This window comes from Lissotriton helveticus, chromosome 5_1 (genome assembly GCF_964261635.1).
Source record: "Lissotriton helveticus chromosome 5_1, aLisHel1.1, whole genome shotgun sequence".
NCBI lineage: Eukaryota > Metazoa > Chordata > Amphibia > Caudata > Salamandridae > Lissotriton > Lissotriton helveticus.
This window is the reverse complement of record NC_136065.1, coordinates 1706172257-1706194744: the sequence shown is the minus strand read 5'-3', so window position 1 is coordinate 1706194744 and position 22488 is coordinate 1706172257. Positions and strand designations below refer to the sequence as shown.

General features: G+C 45.9%; 1 protein-coding gene across 1 annotated transcript; it reads left to right on the top strand.

The window, feature by feature from the left end:
- The first annotated feature begins 15459 nt into the window (after positions 1–15459).
- On the top strand, positions 15460–16407 carry LOC144752767 (olfactory receptor 10A5-like). The gene has a single exon (XM_078640620.1). The coding sequence runs from the start codon at positions 15460–15462 to the stop codon at positions 16405–16407; it is 948 nt and encodes a 315-aa protein (XP_078496746.1).
- Positions 16408–22488: the final 6081 nt, after the last annotated feature.

Sequence of the window (22488 nt, the reverse complement as noted above, 5' to 3'; positions counted from 1 at the left end):
TCATGCCATTTGTATAGCGCACTACTCACCCGGGAGGGTCTCAAGGCGCTTGGGGGGAGGGGTATGCTACTGCTCGAACAGCCAGGTCTTGAGTTGTTTCCTGAAGGCGAGATGGTCCTGGGTCAGCCGAAGGTGGATGGGGAGGGAGTTCCAAGTCTTGGCAGCCAGGTAAGAGAAGGATCTTCCTCCGGCGGTGGCTCTTCGGATGCGTGGTACGGCTGCGAGGGCGAGGCTGGTGGACCGTAGCTGGCGGGTGGGCGTGTAGAAGGTCAGGTGGTCGTTGAGGTACTTGGGGCCCAGGTTGTGGAGAGACTTGTGTGCGTGGGTGAGGAGCCGGAACGTGATCCTCTTGTCGACGGGGAGCCAGTGCAGGTTCCTCAGGTGGCTGGAGATGTGGCTGCGTCGGGGGACATCCAGGATGAGTCGGGCGGAGGCGTTCTGGATGCGCTGGAGTCTTTTCTGTAGCTTGGCTGTGGTTCCGGCGTAGAGGGTGTTTCCGTAGTCCAGTCGGCTGGTGACAAGCGCCTGGGTGACAGTCTTCCTGGTCTCGGTCGGGATCCAGCGGAAGATCTTGCGAAGCATACGCAGGGTGTTGAAGCACGATGAGGAGACGGCGTTGACTTGTCTGGTCATTGAGAGGGAGGGGTCCAGGATGAAGCCCAGGTTGCGTGCGTGGTCGGTTGGCTTGGGTGCGGTGCCCAGGGCTGGGGGCCACCAGGAGTCGTCCCAGGCGGAGGGCGAAGATCCCAGGATGAGGACTTCCGTCTTGTCCGAGTTCAGTTTCAGGCGGCTGTCCTTCATCCACTCGGCGACGTCTTTCATCCCTTCGTGTAGGCAGGTTCTGGCGGTGTCGGGGTCTCTGGTGAGGGAGAGGATCAGTTGGGTGTCGTCGGCGTAAGAGATGATGTTGAAGTTGTGCTGGCGTGCGATGGCTGCGAGAGGTTTCATGTAGATGTTGAAGAGGGTGGGGCTGAGTGAAGATCCTTGCGGGATGCCGCAGATGACTTCGGTGGCCTCGGAGCGAAACGGGGGGAGGCGGACTCTTTGTGTTCTTCCGGCGAGGAATGAGATGATCCACTCCAGTGCCTTCTCTTGGATACCGATGTTGCTGAGGCGCTGGACTAGGGTGCGGTGGCAGACCGTGCCGAACGCAGCGGAGAGGTCCAGGAGGATGAGGGCCACTGTTTCCCCCTTGTCGAGCAGGGTCCGGATGTTGTCGGTGGCTGCGATGAGGGCGGTCTCGGTGCTGTGGTTGGCTCTAAAGCCGGACTGCGAGGGGTCGAGGGATCCGTTCGTCTCGAGGAAGGCGGTCAGCTGTCTGTTGACGATCTTCTCGATGACTTTAGCAGGAAAAGGGAGGAGCGAGATGGGGCGGAAGTTTTTGAGATCGGTGCGGTCCGCTGTAGGTTTCTTCAGGAGGGTGCTGATCTCGGCGTGCTTCCAGCTCTCCGGGAAGGTGGCGGTGTTGAAGGAGGCGTTGATGATGTTCCGGAGTTGGGGTGCGATGGTGGAGTTGGCCTTGTTGAAGACGTGGTGTGGGCAGGGGTCGGTTGGTGATCCGGAGTGGATGGTGTTCATCGTGCGGGCTGTGTCTTCGGTGGTCACCGTGGTCCAGGTGCGAAGGGTGGCGGTGGGGGGCATTGGTTCGACGGTTGGGTGCGTGGGTGGGGCGCCGAAGCTGTTGTAAATGTCGACGATCTTGCGGTGGAAGAACGAGGCGAGGGAATCGCAGAGGTCTTGTGACGGAGTGATGTCGTTGGTGCCGGTGCTGGGGTTGGAGAACTCCTTGACGATAGTGAAGAGCTCTTTGCTGTCGTGGGCGTTGTTGTCCAGTCGTTCCTTCAGGGATTTCTTCTTGGTGGTGCGGATGAGCTGGTGGTGCTTGCGGGTAGCGTGTTTGAGGGCGGTCATGTTGTCGGTGGTCGGGTGGAGGAGCCAGGCTTTCTCGAGGGTGCGGCAGGTCTTCTTGGAGTCCTTGAGGTCGTCGGTGAACCAGGATGCCTTCTTGCTCCTGGGTCTGCTGGGAGGGTTCTTTAGTGGCGCAAGGTCGTCGGCGCAGGCGGTCAGCCACTGTGTGAAGTTGCGGGCTGCTTCGTTGGGGTCTGTTGTGTTGGCGGGTGGGCTCTGGCTGAGGGAGGTGGTGAGCTGGTCTGCGGTGATCTTGCTCCAATTCCTGTGAGGTACCTGTTGCGGGTGGTGGTGGGTCATGGATCTTTTGAAGCTGAAGTGGACGCAGCTATGGTCGGTCCAGTGGAGTACGGTGGCGTGGCTGAAGGTGATGTACTTGCTGGAAGAGAAGACGGGATCAAGCGTGTGACCAGCGTAGTGGGTGGGGGTGTTGACCAGTTGCTTGAGTCCGAGGTTGGCAAGGTTTTCCAGCAGGGCGGTGGTGTTGCGGTCCTTGTTGTTCTCCAGGTGGAAGTTGAGGTCCCCGAGGAGGATGTAGTCAGTGGAGGGGAGGGCGTGCGGGCTGATGAAGTCTGTGATGTCTTCGCCGAATTGTGTGCGTGGTCCCGGGGGGTCTGTAGACGAGGGTGCCTCTGAGGGTCGTCTTAGGGTCGGTGTGAATCTGGAAGTGGAGATGTTCGGCTGCGGCGAAGGAGTCGTTGGCGTCGGTCGTGATGCGGATGGTGTTCCTGTGGACGATGGCGATGCCACCTCCGGTCTGGTTGATGCGGTCCCTCCTGATGATCTTGTACCCGTCCGGGATGGCGATGCCGATGTCGGGTGCAGAGGAGGCATTCATCCAGGTTTCCGTGAGGAAGGCGACGTCCGGTGATGTAGCGTCGAGGAGGTTCCAGAGTTCCACGGCGTGTCTGTGGACGGAGCGGGTGTTGATCAGGATGCACTTGAGGTGGTTGCTGCTGGTGTTTGTCTTGGCGGGTGCGGGGCAGGTTCGGAGGCAGGTGAACTTGCAGGTGCAGCAGGTGAAGGGTCCGTGGGTGCGTCTCGGGGTGGCTCGGCAGCAGGCATGGGTCCGGCCGGCATTGAGTGTGTTGAGAGTGGCGGCGTCGTAGGTCAGTCGGGTCATCTTGCCTCGGCGGGGAGGGCCAGGGGTCATGGCGCTGGGCGCGGGCCAGGCACGGACGGGCGCAGACGGGCTTATCTTTGGCGCACCTTCGGGAGCTTCTGTTATGCCCGGTTTACGGCCATAATGCAAGCTCCCATAGAGAAAAGGGAGAATGTGACCACACCATGTGTGGTGGCATTAAAATTAGGCAGTCAGGACCGCCGACAAGACATCGAGAGGTAGTAGCAAGAGGTAGGCTAAAGCTACCAGTGTCAGTTTGGCTACGGTCCCGAACCCGAGTGGCAATTGTTTTTTAAAAATTGTTTTAGAATTTTAAAAGCCTGATGTTTAACTTGGTATTTTAAGGTGGGGTTTAATGGGGGGATTACCTTGTATGCACACTTTCACTTTGATTTAGGTCACAAGTCCCCGTTCCATCACAGCTTTGTTGGTCCGATTGTACAGAGGGACTTGACTCCATCCCTCGAACTCCCTCATTTCCGGTTCCAGCACCACTACTTAGTCCAAATGGGTGCCCGGACGCACCCCTCGAACTCACTCATTTCCAGGTCTGGCTTCACTACTTAGTCCACATTGGTGCTGCGGACCTTCTGCGGACGCACGCTGCGGGCACTCCTACTGTAAAGCCCAACTTCACCCGTCCGCGGCTAGACCACTGCCAACACCAGCCATGCTGCCCAACAGACCAGTGGTTTGACTATCCACTGGTCTAGGGATGTTTTGCTCTCTTGCAGAGGGAAGACATGTCCTAGGGCCCATGCTATTAGGCTAGCCACCGACATGCTTCCATGCACTTGCACTGACTTCTCCTGGGAGCTTGGGAAGTACACTGGACTTGTAGGGATTAGTGACAAGGATTGCGCTATCCGAGGGAGGGGCGGGCGTGCTAACATGATTAAGGCATGTCTAGTACACTGTAGATTACTGCCCAAGCATGCCGAGGATCTATGGTTCACTCTAGCAAATAATGCATGGGACATCATGTTTTTAACAGAAACATGGCTGAACGCGGATTCTGTTTCTACAGTGGCCCTAGCCATCCCTCCTGGTTTTAAAATGTGCTGCGCCAATAGGGAGAGTTGAAAAAAAGGTGCAGGGGTAGCCATTATTTTTAAGGACTCTTGGGTGCTAGCTTCATCAGCACTACTTAATCTGGAGGGGATTGAGGGTCTTAACTTCTGTTTTCAAATGGACCTTTCAACCTCCTTCTCAAGCATCCTCATTTATAGGCCACTGGATTGTGCACCTAACATAAACCATGAGCTTTGCAATTACATTGCCCAGAAATCGCTATTGTATTCACATTTTACTGTATTAGGTGATTTCAACTCACATGTGAATGATCCAACTTGCATGCAGACAGCTTAGCTGATGTTGTCCCTCATGGGGGCCAATCTAATGCAACATGTTATCTCCTCCACCCATAAGGCAGGGCACGCCATTGACCTCGTGTTCTCTAACCTGGCATTCCTGCACACAGAGGCCCCCATCAAATTGGTCTGGTCTGACCACTGTCTGATCCCATTCTTCTTTAGTGTGGATAAACCTTGTAAGAGTAGGGGTAACCAAGCTTTTATCAAAAGAAGTTGGAGAAACCTCACAGCAGCATCCTTGGACCCTTTTTACAGGCCAGCCAACCCACACTCTCTTCTGATCCTAATGCGGATTACTTGGCTCTAAATCAGTGGATTTTGAAAGCAGTTGAACCCTATGGCCTCGGCCAGACCCACTAGGTCATGGAGGCTTTCCCCCTCTGCCCCTTGGTTCTCAGAATCACTAAGGTCTGCCAGGAGCAGTTGTAAATGACTGGAACAGCAGTGGAGGGTAAACTATTTTGAGCCTGCCAAAACCACCTTTAGAAACTCATTGAAAGAGTTGCACAAATTGATAAAGGTAGGTAGGAGGGATTACCAAGCTATATGAATTTACAAGGCTAACAACTCTACCAAAGAGGTATTTAAGGTGGTCAACTCCTTTCTCAAGCCTAGAGCATTAGAGATTGATGTGCAACCCTCCGTCAACTTGTGCGAAAATATTTTAGACTTTTGTGACAATAAAATTCAGAAAGTTTACAATTCCTTTTCAGCAATGCTGGAGACAGAGACATCTGATAGGAGGGAAGGATGCACTCCAGAGTCTTCACTTACAAATGTTATTCCTATCTCCCAGCAAGAAGAGCTGGCAGGAATTCAGAGGTGTAAGTCAGCGGCACCAGATGACCCTTGCCCCCTAAACTTTAGAAAGTGATGGCACACTCTCTAAAAGACATGCTGGCTCACATATGGAACTCTTCCCTTGCAACCGACATCTTCCCAGATATTTGAAAACATACCACGCTCCTCCCACTGAGGAAACAAATTAATGGGGATACTAGGGATTTGAATAACTATAGGCCTATCTCTCTGTTGCCTGCACCAGCAAATATGCTGGAAAAACTGGTGCAGCAACAATTGTAAAACTTCATTAAGAGTAAGGGCATCTTACATGATACACAATCCAGTTTACAGTCTGGTTTTAGTACCGAGGCGGCCCTCTTTGAGTTGACTGAGTTGGTGAGACAGGCGGTGGATTCAGGGGCATCCTCGATGGTGGTGCTTCTGGATCTATAGGCGACATTCGACACTGTCAACAACACCTTGCTCTGTCAGAGACTGCATGAGATGGGCATTGGGGTATGGCACTGTCCTGGCTGAACTCTTACTTGAATAATCGCTCACAGAAGGTCGCGCTGCAACCCTTTGTGTCTAAACTGAAACAGCTTTGGTGTGGAGTCCCTCAGGGGTCAGCGCTGAGTCCACTCTTGTTTAACCTTTACCTGGCTCCACTGTTCTCTTTGATAGCCAACTGGGGGGTAAAAGTAATTTTGTACGCCTATGACACCCAGCTGGTCTTTATTTTTAAAGAGCAGACCGAGGACTCCTTCAAGAGCTGCCTGAGAGACATCGCTTTGTGGATGAACAATAACAAACTCAAACTCAACGCAGGAAAGATGGAGGTGATGTTCTTTGGGAAAGTGCCACCTCCAACAGCAGATCTCTGGTGGCCAACAGAAATGGGACCTCCCCCCACACCTGCAGATATTATAAAAAATCTTGGTGTGAAGTGGGAGGCTGATCTCTCATTTTCTGCACCGATACGCCAGGTATTAGCTACCTTTTTTAGTAAATTGAGAAATATGCGGACATTTCTGCATTTGTTGGTAGAAGAGTGCCGAAAAATCAAAGATCATGCCACGGTGACATCCAGACTGGCAATGGCCTTTATTTGGGTCTGCCAAAGTACCTAATCAGACGCCTTTAGAGCATGCAAAATGAGGCTGAAAGACTGATTTGGCATGACCCTTTCCACGAGCATGTCTTCCGGATTTAAAAGAGCTCCATTGGTTACCAGTGGCCAAAAGGATTGAGTTCAAGGCTCTGACGCTTGCATTCCGAACCACGCATGGTAACTGCCCCTATTTGCAACAAAGACTATGCGGCTATAAGCAGACGAGATCTTTAAGGTCCAAATCTCAAAAGCTACTCCATACACCCCATTTCAAGAAGGCTTGCATGGGGGTGCAGATCCTTCACGGTTGGGGCTGCTAAATTGTAGAACTCCTTGCCAAGTGACTTCCACAACATTGATACAGAGCCCCTTTTTAAGAAAATGGTTAAGACCTGGCTCTTCAGGGCAGATTAGTGGGTAGGAGGCTTTGCCTTTTGGTTCTCCATCTGTGTACTGCTGATCGTTTAGCGCTGGGACACATCTGTTGGAAGTAACTGTCACGCTCTACAAGTGTCTGTATTATTATTATTATTATTATTGTTGTAATATGCCGCATAGTGCTTTCTCAAATGTTTACTTGTAGTTAGACTTATAGCGGGATTAACAGCCATTCACAGGTACAGATTCAATGCTATATTGTCAACTTTGACTAAGTTAAAGTAGATATATCTATAAATGTGCAATTTTGCACATTTTAACCTACTCCACAATGCAAACTAGCCCTGGACTGCTCACTAAATACCCAATACTTGCATTGTCACTTCCTTTTGGACTAGCCCATTCCTGCCTGCAGATGATCTGTTGCAGGTGGATTACAATCCAAATGGCATTTAGAAAAATTGAAACAGTATTCCTGCTAAAATGTTTGCTGTGACATAACTGAATTCTTGCCACTCCTCACTCTGGTGTCAGATCTGAATACATATTGTCAAACTAGTCCACACTTTTACCACATGCACAGGAACCAGAAGTCACATATGACAACAGCAAGGTTCAGAGTTCAGGGATTCCTGCCACGCCGTATTCCCGGAAGAGTATGTCTTGAAAGCTGTTATCTTCTAAACCTGAAAGGACATACTTCTTATGAGATACCTGCGAAGCCTAATCCCACAACCCATCCGCTATACTATTTCGACAGCTATCTGCTAGTGGCCCCTTTAGCAGTTGTCAACCAGTGTCTGCTTCAGTGAAATATTGAATCCTGGCTATCTGGAAAATTCTGGATAAATAGTTGAGTTGACCCATTGGTTGCCTTCCCCGATTGTACTAGTTGGAAATACTATAGCAATTACCCACAGGTGTGTTTGTTTGTCCCACACCACTTTCCATCCTCGCTCTGATGAAGGTGTTGCCCTGGCTGGGGCTTCACACTGATACGCACGTTGGCGTTTAATTTATTGTGACTCCTCCCACCACCAGGATGATACACAAGAATTTGTCATCTGAACATCTTGTGGCAGTTTTACCATCTTGATGTATTTGTGATGTTATGAAATTGTTAGTTGTGTAGTATGAATGTCTGTTCTTACTTGAATGCATCTGAGTATGACTGATATTTCTGAATGAGCTGTGTCGGACATTATGTATATGTATATTTATTGTTGAGTAGTATATTTTCTATGTATTTATCCTGAAAAGGGTTGAGAATCTTGTTCTTATTATATGAATATAAAAATGAAAAATAATTTTGATAAAATCATCTGATGGTTGGATCATTGAATAATTGCAATTGCCAGTGCTGGTGCTTATGAGCAATACTTGGGACCCTCTAGCTAGGGCCTTTTTGGAATCATTTTCTATAAGCAGGTAACCTCTCTGTACTCTGGAACAGCAAGGTTCAGAGCAGATGAGTATGTTACCGCCCTTCTTGCAGTATCCAAGCTAAAAGTTAGGCACTTGTCAATCACCAGCTCTTACTTTTTAACTAGATGTGCTTTGCTTTTGGGAGTTTGAGTTAATACTCAGAATTGTCTTCTCACTCTATGTACAGTGATATCTTTATTCATGCCTCTCCTGTAGTGAGTGCATGTGTGCAGTCAATTTCACCCAGAGGACTGTTGCCCGGCTTGCATGGACTGTCAACCCAGAATGGTATCAGGCAGGGCGTGGAAACATGGAGGAGGAGAAGGATGTCAAACACGGAGTACTTCACATGCTCCAAAAATGTCATTCTTCAGAAGCTGTGTGTATGGCTGGCCTAATGTTTACTCCTATCCAAGATGGTTGCCTCCCTAGTGTTTGCTGCCTGCAGTTCCTGCAGATAATGCTAAACTTGTTGACAGCTTAGGTAGATATGTACTAGTGGCTCCCACTGCTTTAGGCTAATCAGTAATATAGATGGGAAAAATAGAGGCGCAAGGACACATCTCTATTGAACCCTAAAAAATTCCTGAGTATTGGTACCTATACATTTTCAAATCAAGGATGTTGTGCAGGGACTCGTGTTTGAGTAAAAATAACATATAATGCAATTATATGTCACTCCTCCAATTTCAGCACTTTCTACATAATTCTACAATATATTTTGATAAAATTGTAGAACTGCTGATATGAATTTTAAGAATCTAAGTGAAAATAGAGCCAAAAAGCACAATGTGCCAACAAAGGAGATGTGGTCACACTGGACCCGGACAGAGTCAAAAGTTCAGGCTAACTGCATTTAAGAGTGGGCTGGAGACAGGGACCAGGCTTGGCCAGCTGAGCAAAAGTACCTTCATCTGGACTGTGTCAAAGCTGAGGATCCTGTCAAAGGCGAGGATGTGGAGTCCAGACAAGATGATGCGCCAGTGTCGATCCATGTGGCCAAAGCAATGCTCTGGTCCTGGTCATTCAGCAGAGCGTTGCATCAGCTCCGATGAGTGGGTTGCTTCAGGGCAGAGTTTCAGCATCATCATTGAGGCTGTCATCGATGGGGATGCAGGGACTTTGCACAGTGTAGAGCGTCCACCAGTGGTGGTTTTGAAGGTGATGCATCAACTATGAGCTATGCAACAGCACTGATGCACCCATTCTGAACCATGCAACAGGGATGATGCACCAGTAACAATCTGCAGCAGCAGCGATGCTTCAGTGCTCAACCACTAGGTGATGGTGAAGTGCTGATTCTGATCTCTGCAGCAGCAGTGATGCATTGCTTCTGCTAGGACAAGCACCTTAGGCTCACTTCCAAGAGTCCAGGACTGAGGTTGCACAACTTGGCAGGGCAGACTCACAGAGGGTACAGTCCAGGTGCAGCAGCAGAATAGTTGGAAGTCATTTATATCACTGAGAATTCAGAGCTTGAGGACAGTAAACTAGCCCATGGAGTCACTCTGAGTTCCCGGGGTCAAGAGATTCAGGTCCAGACCTTTTCACCCAGGCAAGGATATCTGTGCAGCAAGTCAGCAGAGCAAGGGAGCAGTTCTTCCAGAGCAGCAGTTCAGCATTGTGACAGTCCTTCAGTTTCACAGTAAGTCCTTTCTTTCTGGCAGATTATCCACAGGTCCATAAGTGTACTGAAGTGGTGAGGACTGAGGTCAAGTTCTTATCCCCATAGGTGCCATTGAAGTGGGGCAGACTTTAAAGAAGAACCTTTGAGTGAATAGAGGTCCTCCCTTCCTGCCCTGGCTCCAGACTCACTACAGGGAGTTATGCAGGCCTTTGTATGTGGACAGGACAAAGTGTGATGCTGTAACCAGCTCCTCACTCCACTCCTTCCAGGATGGCCCGTCAAGTCAATTTAAAGCTTCCATTGTGTTTCTGTCAATCGAAATAGACACAAAACTGAGCTGTCCCTAAGCTGGGTGGTGAACTCTGCTCTGCTCGCGTAGTTTGCAGAGTTTTCAGCACTCCACGTTACATGGAGCTCGTGGAGTTCCAAAAGAGTTAGCGAGCGCGAGCACTTCGGGAAGTTCTGCATAATGGAAGTCCGGGAACTCTTCTCAGTCATAACTGTCTCCCTCCCCAGATGTATATCAGAGACAGGCTGCAGGCACACAGGGCTAAAAGCAGGAACATTCCATTTTTATAGGAGTGGGTTTTTCAAGGTTGTGATGAAATAGGCGACTTTGCCATTAAAGAGAATTTATCATTACAATTTCATAGGCACCAAACATGATAGCTCAACCTACTCTCAATTAGAAATTACAGATTATGAAATGTAAACCGAGGGTTGCCCTGGCACAGCAACAGGGCCGTGTCCATAGAGCTTATCATCGAGTGACCCCAGAGTTGCTGGCCCAGGCCGCTGTGGATCACCCGTGTTCCCTCTCGGGCGATTTGGACAGGGATCTGGAGACCTTGCAAGATTGGCTTCTAGACAGGCTAAATGATCTGGCCCCGGAATTGACACCACGCATGACACCGAAACGGGTCTCTGCGCCTTGGTTTACCGCTGCACTGTCGGCTTCGCGGCAGCAGTGTAAGGTAGCCGAAAGAGCTTGGCGGGCACAATATGATACGGTAGCCAAGCTGACCTATCAGACGGTGGTCAAAGCCTATCACCGGGACATTCGCCTGGAAAAGAAAGCATATCTTGCTAGGAGAATAGAAGCCGCTTCTAACTCCTGCAAGGAGATTTTCTCCATTGTGAGAGAATTTATCTCCCCATGGTCTAACACCTCGGATGATAAACCTTCTGGCACCTGGGCTTCGGACCTTGCTGATTTCTTTACGAGCAAGATTCAACGCATACAGGATTCTTTTCCATCGCCTGGACCTATGGTCCAGACTAATCCTGAGATCACCTTATCCCCGCTGGCTTTGCCAGCTGTGACGCTGAATGTGTTTCCACCGATGTCTGCCCTGGACTCTTTAGCGATAATGGGCAATCTTAAATCGGGGTCGCCCCTCGACCCTTGCCCCGCTAAATTTTTAGCGAAAGTTGCGGAGGTGATCAACCCTCTGGCAAACCCGCTGTTAAATCTCTCGTTGAGTCGGGGAGTGGTCCCGCAAGCCTGGAAACAGGCGATGGTGATTCCATTGTTGAAAAAATCTGGCCTGGATCCGAAGGCCCCGGTCAATTACAGGCCTATTTCTTTGCTGCCGGCTTTCTCGAAGATTGTGGAAAAGCACGTTCAGGCTGTGCTTTCCAATTTTCTTGAAACCAATGAGATCTTGCACGCCACCCAGTCTGGTTTTCGTCCCCATCTAAGCACAGAGACTGCGCTCCTTGAGGTCTTAGAAACCATTAAAGGTGTTCTGGACTCAGGGGGCAAAGTCATGCTGGTGATGCTGGACTTGTCGGCGGCATTCGACACCGTCCCCCATGATGGCCTTCTCGCAAGACTTTTTGAGATAGGTCTACGGGGGACGGTGCTCGATTGGTTTTCTTCCTTCCTAGCCGGCCGCCGGCAAACGGTCTGGGCGCCACCAGACTCCGCCGTGATGCCGCCTCTGGGAGTCGGGGTCCCACAGGGCTCTATTTTGAGCCCAACCCTTTTCAACATCTTCATGACCCCATTGGCGGCGTTGGCGGAGTCGTATGGCGCCCGGATCGTGTCTTACGCTGATGACACCCAGCTCCTCTTCTCTTGTCAGAGGGGAGGAGACTTTGAGGAGGTGAGTATCCGGGATTGCCTTGGGGCTGTTTTCCATTGGTTCCATCTGAACAGCCTCAAGTGCAATTCCGATAAGTCCGAGGTACTCTTCTTCGGGTGTGACACAGAGCCAGACTGGCAGGCCTGGTGGCCGATTAATATGTTTCCTCCATCCTGCTCTTCCCATGTCGCTAAAAATCTGGGGGTCAAGATGGACAAAGGATTAACATTGAAATCCCAGATCCTTGGGGTGGCAGGCACCTGCTTCGGCATCCTCAGGATGCTGCGGAGGTTTCTTCCCCTGTTGTCCGAGGAGCACAGGAAAGTGACAGTGCAGGCTCTGATTGGGTCCAGGTTGGATTATTCCAACATTCTTTACCTGGGCCTTCCAGAGTACTTGCTGCAGCGGCTTCAAGTGGTGCAGAACGCTGCCGCGAGAGCAATCTTTGGATTAAACAGGCGGGCCAGTGCATCTGGCCTGTTGATAACTCTGCACTGGCTTCCCATCCGGAAACGGATTGCCTTCAAGGCTTTGACTCTGGCCTACAAAGCTCTCCACATGGTGGGAGCTAAATACCTTCAAAAGAGACTGGTCTTTTATCAACCGACTAGGTCCTTGAGGTCAGAATCTCTGTTTTTGGCGGTCGTCCCGCGTGTGCAGAGAGCGCGCCTGGGAGGCCGCTCCTTTGGTTTGCTGGCACCACAGCTGTGGAATTCTTTGCCGCTTGCCCTCCGGGGAGCTTCTAGTCTCCTTGCTTTTAGAAAAGGTTTGAAAACCTGGTTGTTCACTCAGTAGCCGGTTTCCTGTTTGTTCTTGTTCTGTATTTCTGTTCTTTCTTTTATCGGTGTTATGTTATTGTGTGGCAGCCTTCCTTCTTCAATAAAGCGCCGGGACACTCTTTTTGAGTAGCCGTGCGCTATATAAAAGAATAAATAACATAACATAACATAACATAACATAACATGAGGAACCCCCAATATTATCCTATGAGAGGGATAGGCCTCATAGTAGTGAAAAACTAATTTTAGAATTTATGACTACTAGGACAAGTAAAATGTAAAAGCTAGTTTAAGGCGTGGCAAGGGATTTTAAATGCTGAGTTAACATGGTAGTGAAACACTACATTCAGGCTGCATGGCAGGCCTGGGAATTGTTTGCGGCTGCTGCAGGCCCACTGGTATCATTTGATTTACAGGCCATCGGTATATGGTACACCACTCTACAAGGGACTTAAAAGTAAATTAAATGTGCCAATTAGGTATATGCTGATCAAACCATGTTCAGGGGAATGAACACAAGCACCTCAAGTACTGGTTAGCCTAAGGCCAACAAAAAGAGAATTCGGCAAAATTGGAGGCAGGCAGGCAACATGTTTGGGGGAAGAACCCCCTAAGGCTGACAGGTCTAACACATTGGTTCTCCATCCATGCAATTTCATAGCAATTTTGAACATTTGAAAATAACTAAGCAGATGGGCAAAGCACAGACAACTTGAAAATGTTTTCCGGGCAATTGTAATAATGGATTATAAATATCATGCCCCCTTCAAATAGATGTGACATATTCTGTTGATATAATTGTAGAGAAACCAGCTATAAAGTTCAAAGTCTCAAATACATGTTTCCCTTTGTTTCAAGTGGTGCTCACCCATTAAGGCCTCATTCTCTAGAGTTTTTACACTCACAAAAGAGATTAGGAATTAATGTAAACAAAATATAATAATATGGGGTTTATATTAGAACCAGGTACAATGTTGTTTATCCTGGCTTGATCTTATGTCTTTTTCAGCATATTGCATGAGGCTTACACTAAATGTCCAAGATTACGCCACATCAAGTAATTCAGAATCGTTTAAGCAGTGTTTAATCTTAGCCGGTGGTCGCCAGTTAGGGCCACCGGCACTCATTGTTTGGCAATGCCACCAATGGCGGCTGGTATTAAGGAGCAATCACCAATTATCATGGGTGTCTTTACCCCCATATCTATTATGCTAGCTAGAAGTGGAGGAAAAAGAGATACCGAAAGGGATGATGGACGTAGCGTTTGAGCAAATCAAACACTCACCCCCAGTCAACTGATCTGGGTTTAATCAATCACCATTATTTAGCTCACTCCACCACCCCAGTTTAGACATGGCCATATGCAAATCAGTCTGACTCTGTGCCTCATGGGAACAGTCCAGCCCGAACTACCAAACCATGTCTTTCCTGGATCGGAAACAAGCATCCTGGGACCGGTTTCGGATTGTAATCCTCATCAGCCAGGCTATCTTGAATCCAGTGGTAGAGTGAGCAAGGGACACACATCTGGGCATACCCTGCCAACTTAGGGTGAACAAAGCGATACCAAAGGGGATGATGGACGGAGCATTTGAGCAAATCAAATACTCACCCCAGTCAACTGATCTGGGTTTAATCCATCACCATTCTTTAGGTCACTCCACCACCCCAGTTCAGACGTTGCCATATGCAAATCAGTCTGACTCTGTGACTCATGGGAACAGTCCAGTCCGAACTGCCAAACCATGTCTTCCCCGGACCGGAAAAAAGCATCATGGGACCGGTTTCGGATTCATAATCCTCATCAGCCAGGCTATCTTGAATCCAGTGGTAGAGTGAGCAAGGGACCCACGTCTGGGCATACCCTGCCAACTTAGGGCGAACAAAGCGATACCAAAGGGGATGATGGACGGAGCGTTTGAGCAAATCAAACACTCATCCCCAGTCAACTGATTTGGGTTTAATCCATCACCATTCTTTAGCTCACTCCACCACCCCAGTTCAGACATGGCCATATGCAAATCAGTCTGACTCAGTGCCTCATGGGAACAGTCCAGCCCGAACTGCCAAACCATGTCTTCCCTGGACTGGAAACAAGCATCCTGGGACCGGTTTTGGATTCATAATCCTCATCAGCCAGGCTATCTTGAATCCAGTGGTAGAGTAAGCAAGGGACCCACGTCTGGGCATACCCTGCCAACTTAGGGCGAACAAAGCGATACCAAAGGGGATGATAGACGGAGCGTTTGAGTGGAGTGGAGGCAGAAAATACATATGGTGTGAAAGTAGATCTCTTCTTAATTTTGGAGTACATATTCACTTTCCTCAGTTCAAATTGGGTCACTCTGTCACTTTCCACTCCCTGTAAATGTAGTGACAAAACATTATTTCTGAAGTTACTGGGGCTCAGATTTGTACCACACGTTATAATTTGGAATCTTCCAGATGTAATTAAATCATAATTAAATCATACACCTTAACGCATATTAAAATGTCTTATGTTTTAAATACACCATTAGATTGTCAAACGCTGTTAAAGCCATTTTAGCCTTAATGCCAGGCACCTTTTAAAATAGTCTAAGGAAATGTATTTCAGGAACACCATTGCATGAGTGTCATTCATTAGTTTAACAGCTAAAAAAATTGAAGTAGGGAAAAAACTGTCCCTCAATGCGTATAGCAATTTCTGAGTAATGTGGCAGCCATGCTCTTTGTTGTGAAAATTATGAATAACTTTATCCATCTCAAAAATTCAACCAAAACAATTAGGCTGTGTAACCTTAGTTACCAATATAATTGCTTTTGTCACTTTCTGTGAGTATTGTACCATTAACGTCTAGGTATGTTTTCTCATCAGGTGACTCAATGACCCTATCAAATTTTACCACGAGTACAGAGTTCATCCTCCATGGATTCTCCGATCTTCCTTCACTGTGGCAGATTGTGCTCTTCACTCTATTTCTAGTCACATACACCTTAACTCTGCTGGGAAACAGTATAATATTTGTTATAGTAACTGTGGATCACACACTTCATACGCCCATGTACTATTTCCTCAAGAACATGTCTTTGGTTGAGATCGCGTTCACAACTGTCACTGTCCCGAAGATGCTGACAGCTTTCCTGACGAAGGATAGGAGCATTTCCTTTCTGGGTTGTGCTGCACAGATGTGTTTTTTTCTCTCCTTTGGTGCGACAGAGTGTTTTCTACTTGCAGTCATGGCCTTTGACCGCTACATAGCCATTTGCGTCCCTCTCCACTACATGACCATTATGAGTCAATCCAAGTGTGTTCAGTTGGCTTTGACCACCTGGATTATTGGAACTGTATTCTCGGTATGTCAGACATCGTTTATTTTTCATTTACCCTTTTGTAAATCTCGTTATATTTATCATTTTTTCTGTGATGTTCCAGCGTTGCTGAGATTACCTTGTGTGGACACTTCTGCAAATGAAATTTTCAATACTGCAGCATCGGTTGTGCTCCTATTGTTGCCCCTAATGCTTATATTTTTCTCGTATATTCTCATCTTCACAAAAATTTCGAAGTTAAAATCCACTCAAGGAACGCGCAAAGCTGTGTCCACGTGTGCTTCTCACATAACGTCAGTCTCCTTGTTCTATGGGGCTTGCATTCTTGCATACATGCAGCCAAGCTCAAATTATTCCCAGGGCAAGGAGCGGGTTTTTGCAGCATTTTATGCATTCATTACTCCAATGTTAAACCCTCTGATATATAGCCTAAGGAATGAGGAAGTAAAAACAGCTCTTAGAAAACGGTTATTTTCAAGGGTATTTAATAAAGCATCGTAAATGCAAACAATATCTCAAGTTCACCTGAACAGTGCAATATTATTGATCCATAATTCTAAATCCATCTGCCACAGAAAGGCATTTTGAGTATGTGTCTTCAAAAGAATATCCCCCAGATACATCAAGCATCCATTTTGCGATTCCTTATTAGCGAAAAATAAGGAATCGCTAATAAGGAATTGCAAAATGCTATGCAAGGAAAAATCGCTTAAAAAATAGCGATTTCTTAAAATTCCTTAATTGCGACCCGCAAATTGCGAGTCGCAATTAAGGAATACCTCCCCATTCATCCCTATGGGCCTAGAGACCCATAGGAATGAATGGGAAGACATTCTCAATTTGCGAATCGCAATTAGCGAATCGCAAATTGAGAATGCGATTTCAAGGGTGCAGGGGTGTCCAAAGGACACCCTGTTGCACCCCTGAAATTGATCTGTGCGCATATGTTGCGCACACACATGCCCTTAGGGCATGTGTGTGCGCAACATGAAACTTTGAAAAATGCACTTTAGTGCATTTTTCAAAGTTTTTGCAAATTACCATCAAGTTCAACTTCATGGCAATTTGCGAGCCCTATTAGCGAAATCGCTATTTTTTAAACTTTAATGCATTGCATTTAAGGAATCTCAATTTGAGCTTCCTTAAATGCAAGTAATCATAAATTTGCGATTTCTTATTTTGCCATTTTTGCATTTGGAATGATGCATCCGAAATGTAAAAATACCGGTCGCAAAGGGGCAGATTCTCAGAATCTTTGCGAGCGGATTTTACCTGCATGAATCTATTCCTTAGTGTGTTCAGTAGAAAAAACTTTGCCCCACATGTAACAGTCTCTTGTACCAGACATATGCATTTTTCTAGTATTTTCCTCGTCACGACTCATTCTTTTGAATTAACCAATCAATTAATATCAGCATAGTTTACTTTGCAGAGCACATTGCCTTTTTCAGCAAGTGGAATAAACTGTATTCATCTGTAATTGCTAATGCATAGCCTAATGCGTAGACGTAAATTACACTACCACACGAATTTAGCCATCTTGATATCCTAGGTCCTGATTTATACCTTGGTGGTAAGGATACTTCTTCTCAATTGGGAAGAAGTATCCTTACTGCCAAGATGATGGTCTGCCTGCTTGATTTAAATGTGGGCAGGCCATAGTTTGGCCACAGTGAAGACCATTCTGTCTTCCGTACTAACTTCTCAGATGGCCTGACAGAGTAAGGGCCATCGGCGCATTGACTACCTAATTTAGATGGGTAGACACATAACTGGTTTATACTGTCACTTACTGCCAGGCCAACCTTGGCAGTAAAAGGCATTAACACAAATAAAATGCCCCACTCACCTTGGGAGATAACCCCTATGGCGATGGGGCCCTTTATTTTTTATTTTCAAATAGAAAATCCAGCATAGAGAATAAAAAATAAGTTTGACAAATGGCTCCGTCATACTGATATAGTCATGCGTCAAACTTAAAAATAAAACATTGCCAGGAATTATAAACAAAATAAATATATTGGCTCCTTAGTAAAGATTCACTTACTAAGCTCTTAAACTATTGTATTCAGTTGTATTAATTTTTTTTAATGTACAGGTTAAAACCATTTACAGCTATTTTAAAATATGTAATAAACATGGTATAACAATATTAGTCAAGCATTTCAAGTCAGAAGCTACCATGCTCCATCCCTTCTAAAAGCAATGTTTAGTGTGGCAGCCTCTCTATGGCACATCTTGATGGCATGTTATGTATATGTATGCAAATATAACACAGAAGTACTTAGACTGGAGACATGAGCTATTGTTAAAAAACACAAAAACACTGAAATAAACAAGTTATATGATATTATAAATTGCGTAATTTTCATGCACTGCTCATGACCTAACATTTACATCACTCATGACATGTTAAACGTCCTAGGATTTTTTTCATTGGGTTTTTTCATTAATTGTTAAAAATTCATGTGATGTAAAAGATTCTTTGTCTGTCAGTAATATATATACAAGGCAGTGCTTCATTGTAGTCTTGCTATTGAAATGTAAGTTATAATCTACTTGAAAATAGCAATCATTGTTCACAATAAATAATCTAAATCCAGCAGTGATAATTCAATGCTGTGTTTTTCCATTTTTCACAGGTAAAGTAGCATACAAAACATTTGTAGCTAGAGAATACATGTGTAGTAGTAAACTCCTATTCAAGCTTTGAAAATTAGCAGCATCAGCTTTGTACCACCTGAACATGTACATGATTGCTAAACAACAATTATCCGAACTGCATATTTTTCACACCATGTAGAAAAATTGGCATCTTTACTAAATTATTTTGAACAAACAAGGTCTGGCCATCTAAACAAGTCAGGTTGCAAACGACTTCCAGGTTACAGAACTAAATAGTAGAACTGCTACTCTACATGTTTAGAGAATGGTGCAAAAACTAATATAACATCCTTAAATTAGCATTCCCAGATATTGTTTATTTACCCAAAATACACTATTCCTGCCAAAACTAACAACTATAAGGCCTCCTGCTTGTGTATGTGTTACTCCCGGATTATCATTTAAAAATAAAATGTTTTTTCCCACCTGAAGAAGTCACCTTTATTTTAAAATAATATCACTAACTCTCATAGTTAATCCACAGTAAATCCACAAACTAAGTAATAATCCTCACATTTGCCACATGAAAGCATAAAACCCATTTAAAAAAAAGTCCTGTTACAAATAATAATAATAATAACAATAGAATGCAGGCAAGGTATTTAAGCAAAGTACCATACCCTGCGCCTCCCTACATAAAACTAAATTATACATTTAATCAACCAAAAAAACGAATTCAAGAGTTTAATCCCAATTAAAAAGGAACCCTGAAAAAACATAAAAACAAGATAAGAATGAAAACAATCCTTGGAATAAACAATAATGGATTTAAGAAACACAGAAAAAGGGAACTCTATATGTACTTTACATCCTGCTCCTGAATGATTTTTAAGAATGTAAAAAATAAATTGTTAATACTTTTTTTTTATTGTTTTATTTACATTTAAGATAACTACATACCAACAACATATTAGTGCTATTCAGTATTTAATATTATGAGGCAACACAGGTGCTCGAGTGAAACATTATTTTCAAAATTTTCCTAGTTACATTGGACGGTCTCAATTCTTTTGTAATTTAACATAAAAAAGGAAAAACATAATTTTCTAACCAAAGACTAGGAAAAAAGCATGCTTGCAGTCTTTTGCATCCTCTTGATGTGCTATAGTGCAATTTATAAAACAGAAACGTGAAGACAACTACATTATGTCATCTATATACACATTGCAAAGTAAAGTATCTATATACATGAATGTACCAAGCAATCGTCACTCATATCCAGATGAACCCTTCTACCCAACCCATCTTCCATACCTTCAATCACATATCTTGATAGAGTTCCAGGTATTGCTATCATCAGCCCCTAAAAACACATCTTTAAAATTCCAGTTGGATGCCAATGACCTAAAACTTGCAAACTTGTGCGGCTGAGAATCTATCAATGGCAAGGTGGAGCGGTAAAGCATAACATCTGCAACACAATTATAGTAGCCTACCAGTATCTGTGCATTCAGTATTTTTTCACTTAGCTGTGGAATTAAAATTCAAGAATTCATTAACTGCACTGACATCTGTTGGAAACATATATACTACCTAGCCTCAAATGGGAACTGTCTAGGGTACTTCTCACAATAGCACACCTGCCCCGTCCATCTATGTCCAGTGCATAACACCCAAGGGGGATCCTCACCCAGACCCAGACGAGCCCTCAACATGCATATGATGAATAATTTCTAGCAAATACCTAACCTCTCCACCCCTTTTTAATTCTGATCATCTCACTTCACATTCCATTTGTCTCTTGTAAGAGTGCAACATTTACTCCCCTACACTTTGGATGCAAGTAGATCTTGGATCACTTGCTAACTATACCTTAGGCTTTCCATATGCTAACCTTGCATCTATGTTCCATTAATGTCAACCTCGCATGTAGTGTAATATGTTACCCTGCCAATGGGTGGGAGTTCCCACCTCCACTTTACCACCCCCACCCATATAGGGGCTCAATGTATAAAAACTATGTCTATTGAACCAACTACAACTTTCCAAACTCCTACTACACAGGGCCCTTTGACAAGGATCTGGTAACCATAAGACAGAGAACAGTAAATGTAGTGCAGTTCAGATGGTTATTTCAATGAACCAAAGAGTTTTGGGGGGTCAGTGATCCCATCTCCAGCTCTACTCACCCATTCTGCCTTCACATGTGCAATTCTATGTCATTTGCTTTCCGTCTAACTCTAACTTCACTTGTAGCTCTTGACTATTTTGTCAAAGTCCATGTGGATTCATTCAAATGTATTATTTAATATATCATGTGTCTTCTTATAAACCAAGCACATCCACCTTCTCGGTATCAGATACCAAAAAATATATATAAATTAATGTCCCTTGAAGATCATGAAAATATGGATGATCTAATGCAATCAGCCAACAGCTAGACATTCTATTGACAGTGGCCTAAAACTAGACCTTGGTGGTAGACTCTGTTCCATAGGCAGAGTTTACAAAGTTTTTGCCATTCTGTACTCTGCTTGTAGCGTGGAGTTCTGCACAAACTCCTATGGTGCATTGCGGGGTTTATCTGCGCTATAATGGGGGTTTGAGGGGCAGCCGAACTCAGTGAGATCTCGTCCCGGGCAGATTGGGAAAGGGTGAGGCGAGCCAAATAGCGGCCATTTTGTGGGTTTTGGGCTACATTGGGAGTAGCCCAATTGTAGCCCAATTTCAAAGATAGCCCAAGGGTTTAAGGGTCGGTTTCGCGCTTTCCCAGCCACCATTTTAGGTTTGGTGACCTGGCGGCTGGGAACGCTGTAGATTTTCTTATTTTATAGGGCCTAGTTTTTGTCTGAGGGTTGTGTGGAGAGTTTTGGGGGTAGAGGCCGGGCATAGTTGGGCCGGAATGCTGGGTGCGGCAGGTTTGGAGTGGAGTGACAGGGAGGGGGAACAGCTAGATGTGGGGGAAGTGGTGGACCTTAGTGTGTTTGGGTGAGTGTGGCGGCCAGCACTTTGGGGCAGGCAGGAAGAGGAGCTGGCATGGGAGAGAGAGGATGGTAGGCCAAGCACACCAGACCATTTTCTTTCAGGCACAACAGCAACAGGGGGCGCCAGACTTGGCAGGGAATTGCGGAGCAGACACGCCTTGGTTAATTGTTTTTGGGGTGGGCAGGGGCAGCAACAGGGAAATCAACAGTAGCAGTCAGGGAGGTTTAGGACGGGGGGAACAGCAGCAGCAGCCCTTCACAGGCAGTTGAGGGGCTAAGGGGCCTGGGCCAAAGGGCTCGAACTCTGGTTAGAACAGATAAATTGATTGGTGCCCTACAGAGTTATGGTTACTGAGAGGCTGCAGAACGCTTGCAGACTGGCTTTCAAGAAAGCTTAAGGCTGGGGTATGAGGGACCTAGGACGAGAAGGTGAGAAGACAATTTACAGTCAGGGAAAGCACATCCAGAAAAGGTGAAAGAAAAGTTGGATAAAGAGGTGCGTGAGGGCGGGACCCTTTGAGGACTGCCACTGGGAAATTTGATTGTGTCACCCATAGGAGTGGTGCCGAAAAAGGAACAAGAAATGAAATGAAATGAAAAATTATATTTATATAGCGCCATTCACCCGGGGGCCTCGCAGCACTTTTCCATTTAATATAACATTTGTCTTGGCCAGAAGGAGGCTCAATGAATGATTTCATAGTCGAAAGTGAGGCTACTGTGTCTTATCCATCAGTTGAAGTGGCAGTGACCTTGGGCGCAACGGCAATGAAGTCAAAGTGCAACATAAAGTGAGCTTTCCGGTGGCTTCCAGTCCACCCGGATGATTGGGATTTCTGGGCATCCATTTCAATGGATAATGGTACCTGGACAAAGCATTGTTCTATGTCTTGAACACTTTTTGAGTTCTTTAGAACGTTTCTTCAATGGTTGTTCTCTGAACGGACGGGTCACCAAGGGATAAAACACTACCTGGATGACTTTTTCTTTGTGG